Here is a 13,158-nt window from a genome sequence, read left to right as displayed (position 1 = left end):
TCAGGAGCTCGAGACCAGGCTGGCCAACATGGTGAAACCCCATCTCTACCAAAAAATATGAAACGTAGCCAGGCGTGGTGGCGCGCGCTTGTAGTCCCAGCTACTCGGGAGGCTGAGGTGGGAGAATTGCTTGAACCTAGGAGGCAGAGGCTGCAGTGAACCAAGATCATGCCACTGCTCTCCAGCCTGGGCGACAGAGTGAGACCCTGTCTCCAAAACAAAACAAAACAAAACAAAAACCCACCAAAGAAAAACCTTTCAGATTTTAGAGCTTGTAAAGTTTAGTATTATTTGGAAAGGGGATTGCAGACCTGTGAATTTCCTCTCAGGAGATCCCTTAAGACGTGCAACAAGTGAACATTGCCTGCCTTCCCACTAGAGGGCCCCTGATTATCACTGTGTCCTGGATCCTTGCTAATGGAAGTTCTTCCGTCGCTTCAGCTCGCAGATGCCAGCAAGTTACCTAACCTGAAAGAACTTCTCCAGTCCTCCCGAGACAACCACAAACGGACCTGGGACCTGATGAGCTGGATTTTATCCTCAAAGGTCCTGACAATCCACAGTGCAGGGAAAGCAGAGGTGAGACTTTGGTCTGTAGGATCACAGATTTTAGGGGCCTAAGGGCTCTAGGACAGCACTGAATCCAGTGGCTCTGAGACTTCCCTGTGTACCAGTGACCTGGGCAGCTTGAGAATGCAGATTCCTGGTCCTCACCTTTAGACTTTCTAGTTCTGTGTCTGGAGTCAGGCCCAGGAGCTTTCCCACTGGCTGTACAAAGCTGAGTTCTGTCTCATCTCAGCTGTGTGACCTTGAGTAGGTACCAGGTGCATTTCAGTACCTCCCCTTCCTCATCTATAAAATGGGGATGATAATAGTATACTTCCATCAGGGCACTGACTATGAGAATTGAATGAATTTTCACACTTTGAATAATGCCTAAGGGCACATACTAAGGGCTCAGTATGTGTTGGGATTCACTTTATTTAACAAGCACTGCTGGTAATTCTGATTAGGGTGACCCTGACCATACCTTAAGAAACACTGACCTAGTTCAATTGTCAGGAGACGGAGAGGCAGAGCTCAAAGGAGTGGAAAACCTCATGCTCTGGGTTCAAATCCCATTTCTATCGAAAAAGGCCTCCTTTTTCCCATTTGTAAATTGAGATACTGATAGTTACCTCAAAGTGGGGCACTGATAAAACGTGTGTCACTCCCCAGCACAGTTTCTGGCGCAAGTCAGACATTCCATAATTTGGTTTACCTTGCCTGGCTGGGGTCTCCCAGGGACAGGCTGGATGACAAGGACCAGGGTATAGGACTTGATTCCTGCTCTGGTGCTCTTCCCTTACCCATACTGTTCATCACTTAATTCATTTCAATTTAACAGTATTCAATTTTACAAGCTCCTGCCAAAGACACAAATCTTTCCTATGTGGTGTAGAATTTGGTACCTTGGATTCTGGTATCTAAGGGACATTCTTCTGTGTTAGATGTTAAAATACCATAAAGAGCCCTGGAGTGGGAGTCAGGAGATCTGTATTCAGGTCCAGGCTGGGTGGCTAATTCCTAGTGAATCTCTGGGTTTCACTGTTGTCATCTGTTGAGTTCAAATTTATTCATTCATTTATTCCTACCTCACTCATATGGGCATCAAGCACCTACTAGATGTTGGGTGCTAAAGTAGATAAGGCAATAAATAGCTCCTAGACTTTTGATTCTGGACCAGTTAAATTTCTGTTAAACCGTGGGGTATTGGGACCCAGGATTGTCAACTTTTTGTATTGCCCAAGTAAGTATGTTAGCCTACCATGTATCATCATTTTATAAAAGGATATTATAGTACTAAGAAAGGAGGATGGCCTTGACTTCAGAATGAAGAACAAATAGTTCTTCCAAAGAAAGGTACATGGCAACCTTACATCAATATGTCTGTTATATTGCTCTTATATTGCTCTTATTTTGCTCATTCAGTCATAATCCAGAGAAAACTTTGCCATAGACTGGCTTTGGTCTGTGACCTACCATTTGAAAACCACTGGCCGGGCACAGTAGCTCATGCCTGTAATCCCAGCACTTTGGGAGGCTGAGGCGGGCGGATCATGAGGTCAGGAGTTTGAGACCAGCCTGGCCAACATAGTGGAACCCCGTCTCTACTAAAAATACAAAAAATTAGCTGGGCATGGTGGCGGGAGCCTGTAACCCCAGCTACTTGGGAGGCTGAGGCAGGAGAATCGCTTGAAGCCAGGAGGCGGAGGTTACAGTGAGCCAAGATGCCGCCACTGCACTTCAGCTGGGGCAACAGTGCAAGACTCTGTCAAACAAACAAAACAAAACAAAACAAAACAAAAACAAACAAACAAACAAACAAACAAAAAAAACCACTAAAATGGGCCAGGTGTGGCCCATTGTCCTGGCTTGTCTTGGCTAACTGGGACTGTAGGTGTAACTACTATAGAGAGGAAATTCACAGGTCTACAGTTCCCATTCCAAATAATACTAAACTCTACAAGCTCACACCTGTAATTCCAGCACTTTGGGAGGCTGAGGCAGGCGGATCACTTGAGGCCAGGAGTTCAAGACCAGCCTGGCTAACATGATGAAACTTCGTCTCTAATAAAAATACAAAAATTAGCCAGGCATTATGGCACATGCCTGTAATCCCAGCTACTCGGGAGGCTGAGGCAGGAGAATCGCTTGAACCTGGGAGGTGGAGGCTGCAGTGAGCCGAGATCGTGCCACTGCACTCTAGGCTGAGAGACAGACTAAGACTCCATCTCAAAAAAAAAAAAAAAAAACACTGAAATGATCTAGGGGGCAGTGGCTTGTGCCTGTAATCCTAGTACTTTGGGAGGCGGAGGTGGGAGGATTGCTTGAGGCTGGATTTCAAGACCAGCCTGGGCAACATAGCAAGACCCTCTCTCTATGAAAAATTTAAGAATTAGGTGCACATAGTGGTTGCACCTGTAGTCCCAGCTACTCAAGAAACTGAAGATAGAGGATTGCTCGAACCCAGGAGTTCAAGGCTGCGATGAGCTATGATCGCACCGCTGCACTCCAGCCTGGGTGACAGAGCCAGATCCTGTCTCAAAAACAACAGCAACAAATGCTGATTGCTTCTCATGATTTTGTGGGTTGGTTGGGTGGTTCTGGGCTTGGCTAGATGAGCTAGGGTGGCCTCACTTACATTTCTGGGGCTTCAGCTGGGACGGCCACCATGCTGGAAGCCTTCCTCTGTGAGGCTCATACTCTATAGCAGACAAGCCAGGACAATGGTGAGGGGTTCTCAGCAGCAAACAAGGAAAGACAAGCCCTTCTCAAGTCTCTGTTTGCTATATATATGTTAATGTCCCATTGGCCAAAGCAAGTCACATGGCCAAGCACAGCCTCAAGGATGGAGAAGTAGGTTCCATCTCTTGATGGGATCTTGGTAGAATCCCACCTGCAAAATCACATTGCAGAGGGGTGCATGGACAAGGATGAGAGGGAATTTTTACAATAATCATGAGATTATTGTAAAAATGGAATGCAGGAAATAGATGCAAAAGTGTTAGGAAGTGGCCTGGGCGCGGTGGCTCACGCTTGTAATCCCAGCACTTTGGGAGGCCAAGGCGGGTGGATCACAAGGTCAGGAGTTCAAGACCAGCCTGGCCAAGATGGTGAAACCTCGTCTCTACTAAAAATACAAAAAAATTAGCCAGGGATGGTGGCACGCACTTGTAATCCCAGCTACTCCGGAGGCTGAGGCAGAGAATTGCTTAAAAAACCTGGAGGGGCAGAGGTTGCAGTGAGCTGAGATGGCGCCACTGCACTCCAGCCTGAGCGACAGAGTGAGACTCTGTCTCAAAAAAAAAAAAAAAAAGTGTTAGGAAAATTAGAAGTGATCTCCACTTATTTTTTTATTATTATTTTATTTATTTATTTTGAGACGGAGTCTCGCTCTGTCACCGAGGCTGGAGTGCAGTGGCGCCATCTCGGCTCACTGCAAGCTCTGCCTCCCAGGTTCACGCCATTCTCTTGCTTCAGCCTCCCGAGTAGCTGGGACTACAGGCGCCCACCACCATGCCCGGCTAATTTTTTCTATTTTTAGTAGAGACGGGGTTTCACCGTGTTAGCCGGGATGGTCTCGATCTCCTGACCTCGTGATCCACCCGCCTCGGCCACCCAAAGTGCTGGGATTACAGGCGTGAGCCACCACGCCCAGCCCTGTGATCTCCACTTAGAAGGAGCAATTCATGCTTCTCAGCCTACTGTAGGGAAAAATGTTATTATTTATTATTATTATTTTTTTAGATGGAGTTTCACTCTTGTTGCCCAGTCTGGAGTGCAGTGATGTGATCTTGGCTCACTGCAACCTCCACCTCCCAGGTTCAAGTGATTCTTCTGCCTCAGCCTCCCAAGTAGCTGGGACTAAAGGTGTGCACCACCACACCCAGCTAATTTTGTATTTTTAATAGAGATGGGGTTTCACCATGTCAGGCTGGTCTCGAACTCCTGACCTCAAATGATCCACCTGCCTCAGCCTCCCAAACTTTTGGGATTATAGGCATGAGCCACTGCACCCAGCTGGGAAAAATGTCATTAAAGAAAAGCAGTCTTGTGCTATAAGCTCTGAGTTTGCTTATGTCTCTATCCTCATGAAACCTGTTGTTCTCATGAGCAGAGTCCATGGGAGTTAAGCCTGAGAGTTTAGGGGGCTATTTTTGCAGCACATTTACCAGCTCCCCAAATAAAATTTTGACGCTCTTCATGTTTTCAAGTTTGAAAAGATCCAAAAGCTGACTGGGGCTCCTCACACGCCTGTTCCCGCACCGGACTTCCTGTTTGAAATTGAGTACTTTGACCCAGCCAACGCCAAATTTTATGAGACCAAAGGAGAACGAGACCTAATCTATGCCTTTCATGGTAGCCGCCTAGAAAACTTCCATTCCATTATCCACAATGGCCTGCACTGCCATCTGAACAAGGTGGGGCCTAAGGGACACCCTGCTGATGTGGGGAAGCAGGGATGGAGGTGGGAGAGTGGGGAGGGGGAGATTCAGAACCCTAGGAGTTTGCAGGTGGGGTATAGAGTGGGGTTGGATAGGTTTACTAACGCCTTCTCTCTCAAAATGTGGTCTGCACACCAGCAGTGGCAGCATCACCTGGAAGCCTATGAAAATGCAAAATCTTGGGCACACTCTAGACCTTCTGAATCAGAACCCGCATTTTAACAAGATCCCTAGGTGATTCCTGCACTGGTTATAGTTTGAAAAGCATCGATTTAAAGATAATTCCCAACCTTGGCTGCATATTTAGAATCACTCGGGGAGCTTTTAAAAATCCCAGATGCCAGGCCTGGCGCAGTGGCTCACGCCTGTAATCCCTGGACTTTGGAAGGCTGAGGGAGTTCCAGACCAGCCTAGCCAAAGTGGTGAAACCCCATCTCTACTAAAAATAACAAAAATTAGCCGGGCATAGTGGTGGGTACCTGTAATGCTACTCGGGAGGCTGAGGCAGGAGAATCGCTTGAACCTGGGAGGCAGAGGTGGCAGTGAGCTGAGATGGTGCCATTGCACTCCAGCCTAGGCGACAGAGCGAGACTCCATCTCGAAAAATAAAAAATAAAATAGATAAATAATAAAAAATCCCAAATGCCTGGCTGCATCCCAGACCAATTAAATCAGAATCTCCGAGTGGAGCACAGGCATCAGTTGCTTTAAAAGCTCTCCAGGTGATCCCACTGTGTAGCCAACCCTAGCTCCTCTGTGTGTTCCCTGGACCAGCAGCGTCTGCATCACCTGGTGGCTAGCTGGAAATGCGAATCTCAGGCCCAGACCACCTGATCGGAATCCACACTTCAACAAGGTCCCCAGGTGATTTGTATGCATATTGAAGTTTGAGAAGCACTTTCCTTGGGGACCAAACTCCAGGAAATCAGCCCTTGGAGAAACTGAGAGATATGCCAAGATGCACCGAGGAGAGGTCCTTTCCCTCCCCGCTTGAGCTTCTTTTGTCCCATTTTTATGAGTCAAAACAGAGTCACCTATCCACTTCTCTGCAGGCATTTATTTTACCCCTCAGGTATAGGAGGAGCATTACAGACAGACCCTGGAGCTACAGAGACTTATTTAGCAGCTCTATGGCCCTGAGTAAATTAAAGTCTCTGAGCCTCAGGTTCTTCATCTGTAAAAAAGGACACCATTACCCTCCTTCTTATATGTCAGAGGATTGAAACAGTTCGTGTATGCAAAGGGCTCTTTGTGTACTAAGTACCAAGGAAGAGGTAGCTGCTTTTATATGCTGATGGAGGGGCATCTAGGGTAGTTGGAGGAGCTGCAGGCCTTTCCCCCAGTCATGGCAGTATCTGCCTTGTCTATGAGGAGCTGGCTCCATGAGCCATGGGCTCAGTTGTGGCTGCTGCAGCCCTGAGACTGGAGATATTTCCCTGGTGTATCTGGTTAATGTCGTTGGGTTTTGCTAAGGATGACGGGCTTGTTTACACTATCTCTCAGTCCACCACTGGCTCTCAGCTTACCATTATGTCCAGGCTACTGGAATCCAAGGGGCTTCCCCTTTACACTGGTGCTGGCCTGAAGAAGTTGCCTGCAGATTATACTCTTGTACACTAAACCTTCATTTTAGTGCCCCCAGGAGTTTGCTGCTTAGAGGCATCTTATAAAAATCCTTTGGTAAAGCGTATCAATCCTCCTATGGCCCCTCTGCCTGGGTTTTCAATGAAGGGCTTGCTTGAGGGAGTCCATCTGCCAGTTGATACTGATACTGTTTTCATGGCAGAGATACACTGAGCTTCCCACTCTTGTACACCACTGCTCATGGCAGCCTTGCGTGGGGTAATGACTCAGATTACCTCCCTTCTCAGGTGGGACCCCTTCCCTGTACTTAAGGGTGTGACTTTGCATTTCAAGCCCATCAGAGTAACCATGCTTACTGCATTCATGTAACAGGAATTACTTTATATACTAGAACATAAAGGCCTGCAGTGGAGTACTGGCCCCTCATTTATTTACATGTGCCAGGTGTCCCACTCTTTTATGTATATTGCCTCATTTAATCCTCACTGGCAGCCTTGTAAAGGAGCTACTAGTAACATTATTTTGTAGATCTAGAAACTGAGACACAGAGAGTTTATATAACTTGCCACTTGCTGGAGGATTCAAACCGAGGTCGGTTTGGATGCTTATACCTACGCTTTTCTCACTCAACCTTGACCACAAGGAACTGCTAGTTTGCCAGGCCAGATGGCCAAATCCACAATCAGTTAAACTGTTGTCAGGCAGGAATGTGTTTAGTAATAACCCTGTGATGATATCACAGGATTATTTGATCCTGTATCTTGCTGGGGCAAAAAGGGGGGGTTGTACATTCTGTGTTTACAACTCTTGAAGAGAGACCTGTGTCGTCTTGCCATGCCAACTGTACATTCACCCGTCTGTGTTTCTTTTCCATTGGCCTTGCTATTGCAGACATCCTTGTTCGGAGAGGGGACCTACCTCACCAGTGACTTGAGCCTGGCCCTCATATACAGCCCTCATGGCCACGGGTGGCAGCACAGCCTCCTCGGCCCCATCCTTAGCTGTGTGGCCGTGTGTGAGGTCATTGACCATCCAGACGTCAAGTGCCAAACCAAGAAGAAGGGTGAGTGAGCACTTGGTCCAGACCTGGGCTACAGGCCTCTGTTGGGTGTACAGGCTCTTGCTGGCCCACCTGTTGGGTAGAGCACCCATTGCATGCCCAAGGGTTGGGCTGAATCCAGGGCAGTGCCAGACAGGGTCCTGTCCAAGGAGCGAGCAGTCTTCTTAGAGATTGAACACTCAATGGAGACCATTCACTAAAGGGGGTAGGTAGGGGGTGCCAGGTAAGGAGGCTGACGAGGCCCACAGAGGCAGCTCAGAGGAAGTAGTAATCATGGTGGGTCCAAGCAGCCAGGGAAAGCTTTGCGGGAGGAGGAGAGATTTGATTTTTTTAAAAAAGTGAGTGATAAAGCTGGTGCGTGGGCTCCTTGAAGGTAGGAATGAGGTCTCATTCATTCTTGGGCACCTGGTATCAGCAGAAAGCCTTGGTATGTACTTGATATTCAATAAATATTTGCTAAATGAAGCAAAGGATGCGGGGTCCAGACCCTCCGATCTACACCGGCGTGTGCCAGATCCCTCCGGGATGTGAAGGGCAGCCAATGCGCTGGAGAGTCCTGGGCTCTCCAGAGAGTGATGACTAACCGGCTACCTCATCCCACTCCCCTACTCTGTCCCTGAGACTGTTTGCCTTGTCTCCCCCCACCACTGTGTGGCTCTCCAACAAAGGCAGAAGAGTCACAGAACTGTCATTCCAGTCTCCAGAGCTGGCTTGTTGGGGCCAGGTGCGATGTGGCTCACACCTGTAATTCCAGCACTTTGGGAGGCCAAGTCGGGTGGATCACCTGAGGTCAGAAGTTTGTGACCAACCTGGTCAACGTGGTGAAACCTCGTCTCTACTAAAATAAAAAAATGAGCCGGGTGTGGTGGCATGTGCCTGTGGTCCCAACTACTTGGGAGACTGAGGCATGAGAATCGCTTTATCCCAGGAGGCAGAGGTTGCAGTAATCCAAGATCATGCCACTGCACTCTAGCCTGGGCAACAGAGCGAGACTCCATCCAAAAAAAAAAAGAAAAAAGATCTGGCTTGTTGATTCCAAGAGAATTCAGAAAACTGACTGTTCTGGCCTCTAATGTAAAACAACTGGAATTCTGAGATGCAGGCCCAGGTCTGACACCACCCTCCCAAACCAGGCAGCATGGATATTTGCATTTATAATTCTTAGGAAGTTTGCAAACCGTGACATTAAACATCAAAACAAAACCTTCCAACCTCTGCTGTCATGCAGCTTTGGTCTTCCTAGTTTTTTGTAGAACTTTTTTGTGTTATTAAAAGAAAAGGGTTTTTGTTTGTTTGTTTTAAAACAAGTCTTGATACGAAGGGTGGAAGATAAATGTTCTAAGAACCTCAAATCCAGAATGGTTCATTTAAAATGCCTCTTAAGGCCAGGTGTGGTGGCTCATGCCTGTAATCCCAGCACTTTGGGAGGCTGAGGCAGGCCAATCAGCTGAGGTGTCTGGAGTTTGAGACCAGCCTGGCCAACATGGTGAAACCCCATTTCTATTAAAAATATAAAAATTAGCCGGGCGTGGTGGCAGGCGGCTGTAATCCCAGCTACTTGGGAGGCTGAAGCACAAGAATTGCTTGAACCCGGGAGGCAGAGGTTGTAGTAAACCAAGACCACGCGCTGTTGCACTCCAGCCTGGACGACAAAAGCAAGACTCCATCTCAAAAAAAAAAAAAAAAAAAATATATATATATATATATATATAAAATGCCTGTTAAGAGGCCTGTTCAGATCAAGTCCTGTTCCTAGCTCCCAGTCCCGGCGTATTTCTTTGCTATGGCCATCAATTTGCTTCTTCCTTCTGTTCTCCCCACTTAGTTGAGTTTTGTTTTTTCTTCCTTGTATCCCTTATATTTTCCTACTCTTTTTTTCCTCCTCCCATTTGCCTGCCAGATTCTCCGTTTTTTTCAGTGCTGCTTCATGCACACACAGGTCTGTTCCTCAGCCTGCCAGGCCTTCTTCCCCCTCAGCACCAGGAGGCTTGACTTATTTCTATTTATAATGTGCTTCCTTAGTTCTATTTCCCCCCAGTGAAGGTGTGTTTTACTCTCCGTATTCAGATTCCAAGGAGATAGATCGCAGACGAGCGAGAATCAAACATAGTGAAGGGGGAGACATCCCTCCCAAGTACTTCGTGGTCACCAATAACCAGCTCCTGCGAGTGAAGTACCTCCTGGTGTATTCACAGAAGCCACCCAAGAGGTAAGGTCCAGGAGAACAACTAATGGCTGTATTCAGAGTGCTGGCTTTCTTAGTTGTTGTAGGTATCAGCCTTAGACCTCCGCCAGGTGTCAAGTATGTAAAGCACCATGCTGGACACGGTGAGAAGTGAGAGATAGGATCTGGAGAAGATGTGGTCCTGACCCTAAGAGGACTGTATTCCAGTGAGAAGAGAGAAAGATTGGTAAACACAAATAGCATGAGGGACTGACTGAGTCCAAATTGGCTGCCCCAAACAGTGTGGCCCCTTAGCCACTAGGCCCATGATTGCAGTCTGAGACCCACCGATGAGGTTAAGCTGAGAGGCAGGGCAGTGACTGGACACCGGGTGTGATTGTGCACAGGCTGGCTCAGTAGCTTCCCACAGTGGCTGCTGAACCACTGACTGCCCCTCTCTGAACCTGAGATGCTTCATCTTTATCTCTAAAATGAGGGCATTGAACTCAATAGCAGATGTGGGGCTTCAGACCTTATCAGCTTTGGTGGATGCCTAGTTCCATCTCTGCAGTGTGGGAGTATGTGTGGGGCTCACCAGGGTTGGGGGCCACTCTTGAGATTTTGTTGCATTGTTGGAATCCATGATGGTGCTTCTTGCAGGGGCCAGCAGCAGGTGAGTAGATACGACAGGAAAAGGGGTCACTTTAAATAATCCCCACTCCTGCTTGTACACACCAGTGGTTTCCATGCTTCCAGACTTCATAAACCAGTAAAGTCTCCTCCTGACCCCTGTCCAAATTTGGGAAATCTATATAGAGTGCCTGGGTCCAGGTGACATTATGCTTTGGTTTAAAATCATCTAACTTTTTATCCTTGAAAATTCCATTCCTTTCCCACTTCTCCCTGGAGCATCTCTTTAGTGCACACTTAGGTGGTTTAGATCATCTCCTAGTGGGCCAAAGAGGATTTCCCCAGCTTGGATTTATATCTGCATGTGTCTAAAAGTGAAAAGACTTTAGCTAAATTACCTGCCACCTGCCACCATCTGGGCAGACACCCTGAGCTAGGTCATTGTTATAGATACCAAGATGGGTTGTAAATGGTAAAAGAGGAGCTACAAAAGGGAAGATCAGGATGAGCTCATTGCATAGCTGTCTTTGCGAATTTTGAAAATATCCTGTTGAAAGGCGTGTCAGTGCCCGGGCAAACAGCCCCAGGTTTCTTGAGCAAGAAAGCACGAAGCTTCATTTCATGGCTCAGGCAAAGGATGAAATTCATCATTTTGTCTTCTTAGAGCCAGACTTGTTGTACACACTTAAAAAAAAAATGTTTTTCTCTTTTTGCCAACACCACTCTTTTTTCCCTCTTAAGCAGGGCTTCAAGCCAGCTCTCCTGGTTTTCCAGCCATTGGTTTACCATCATGATATCCCTGTATCTGCTGCTGCTGCTCATAGTGAGTGTCATCAACTCCTCTGCTTTCCAACACTTTTGGAATCGTGCGAAAAGATAATCTTTCTGGGCCTGGTGTGGGGGCTACCTCAACTGTGTGCCTTATGGTCACTTGTTCTGTACCTCCTATGCCTCATGTCCAGCCGGACTGAGCCTAGGGGCCAGTTGGGGGACCACAGGACAATTTTCGTATGCCCTAAATGTATTGATTGCCTTTGATGATGTTCCCAGCCACACTCCAGTCAACGGGGACTACTAGTCCCTCACTCTTAGGTTTTAGGGGAGCCCTTCCATCTGCTCCTTCTTAAACTGTCCTAGGGAGTTGGCTTTTCAGCCAGGGCCAAAGGAAAAAGCCCTGCTACATTTAAAAACAAAGTGTCCAAGCTGTCAGTGGTGTGTTTACAATCTCTCCTGGCGGAGGTTGGCCCTTTCTCTAATGCTTTCTGGAAGGCGGAAAATGTGGGAACTATAAATCACTAGGCAGTTGCCTTGTTTTGACTTGAGACACCCAAGAGGAACAGTCATGTTTCTCATAAAAATCAGTGGGATCATTTTTGAATTCCATCAGCCTTTGTATGTGAGTGCAAAACATTTTAACAGTTTTCTCAAATCAACAAACAGCCTTCTCCTACAGCTGTACCTGCCCCCCTCCCCAAAAAACCATGGATGAGAAAGAAAGGAGTCAGGGGCCTGATAAAAAATACAGACTTAATGAGCAACTCAAGTCATCTTTTTCTAAAAATTATCAACTGCTGATTACAGCCGAAATGGAACCAAATGTTTGTTTTCTAATTTTTTTTTTAATAGCTGTTTAACAAATTAGTCTTTGTGAGCTGAGTAAAAGGGGAAATTTCTTTTTTTTTTTTTTTTTTTGGAGACAGAGTCTTGCTCTGTCGCCCAGGCTGGAGTGCAGTGGCGCGATCTCGGCTCACTGCAAGCTCCGCCTCCCGGGTTCACGCCATTCTCCTGCCTCAGCCTCTCCCAGTAGCTGGGACTACAGGCGCCCGCCACCACGCCCGACTAATTTTTTTGTATTTTTAGTAGAGACAGGGTTTCACCATGGTCTCGATCTCCTGACCTCGTGATCCGCCCGCCTCGGCCTCCCAAAGTGCTGGGATTACAAGCGTGAGCCACCGCGCCCGGCCTAAAAGGGGAAATTTCTAAACCTAGTGCACTGTTTGGCCAGTGTCCACAGCCTCTTTCCTGGCTGTGTTTTAGAGAAAGGGATTTGAGCTATAGGCTCGCCTCCTGTTCTCATTCTCACAAAGCTGCCTTGACTATGGCCTGCAACCATGAGTGCCATGCTTTCAGGCCTTCTGTGGCCTACTGGCCTTCAAGACAGAGGCCTGCCCCAGTGTGCCACAGATCCATGTGGATGGAGCCTCCTTCAGAGGGGACACAGGTCTTTGGGACTCAGCCTGGGCTTTAATGTGTAGGAAAAGCCTTCTGGCCACCCAGAGAGCCGGAGCCCTCCTTGCTGTATTCTCTGCTCCCTTCTTCCTGCTGGGTTGTAGCCATAATAGAGCCCTGTATGATTTGGGAGTGAGATTTCTGTAAAGAAGAGGAAAAATCATTTTTCTATAATTTGTAAAGTTGTGAAAGAGCCACTACCACAGTTTTTACATTGATTATTGGAACATTTCAGAATAAATAAAGATATTTTCTTAATGATTTAAGTTGCCTTTGTGAGTGCTTTCAGCCTCAGTGTGAGTCTGCCCTATATGCCTTGTTGTTAAAAACCTTATCTTCCATCCTTCCTTGTTCAAAACTAGCTGTTTGCTGGAGAGCATATATCACCAGGATATGATATCTAGGAGGTGTTGGACTTCTAGTTAATGACTTAACAAACGTGAGTACCTACTGTATGCCAGGCACTAGGAATATGAGCAGGATCAAAGTCAGAAAGCCCCTGC

General features: G+C 47.2%; 1 protein-coding gene across 7 annotated transcripts in view; it reads left to right on the top strand.

The window, feature by feature from the left end:
• Positions 1–13,158, top strand: part of PARP16 (poly(ADP-ribose) polymerase family member 16) — a 52,553-nt gene that overhangs the window by 15,710 nt on the left and 23,685 nt on the right. For 2 of the 7 annotated variants that reach the window (XR_004030541.1, XR_004030542.1), the window contains exons 2-7: positions 442–579; positions 4,758–4,964; positions 7,464–7,635; positions 9,700–9,841; positions 11,168–11,249; positions 13,018–13,094. Coding sequence is in view for 3 of the 7 variants with exons in the window: in XM_030814574.1 (XP_030670434.1) it covers positions 442–579; positions 4,758–4,964; positions 7,464–7,635; positions 9,700–9,841; positions 11,168–11,306 (798 nt within the window). In the remaining 4 variants the exon portion in view is untranslated. Of the gene's footprint in view, positions 1–441; positions 580–4,757; positions 4,965–7,463; positions 7,636–9,699; positions 9,842–11,167; positions 12,139–13,017; positions 13,095–13,158 lie in introns of those variants that run through there. The other 5 variants (XR_004030544.1, XR_004030543.1, XM_030814577.1 and 2 more) reach the window with 5 other exon arrangements.

Source organism: Nomascus leucogenys, chromosome 6 (genome assembly GCF_006542625.1).
Source record: "Nomascus leucogenys isolate Asia chromosome 6, Asia_NLE_v1, whole genome shotgun sequence".
Classification (NCBI taxonomy): Eukaryota; Metazoa; Chordata; class Mammalia; order Primates; family Hylobatidae; genus Nomascus; species Nomascus leucogenys.
This window is presented reverse-complemented; position numbering and strand designations above follow the sequence as displayed.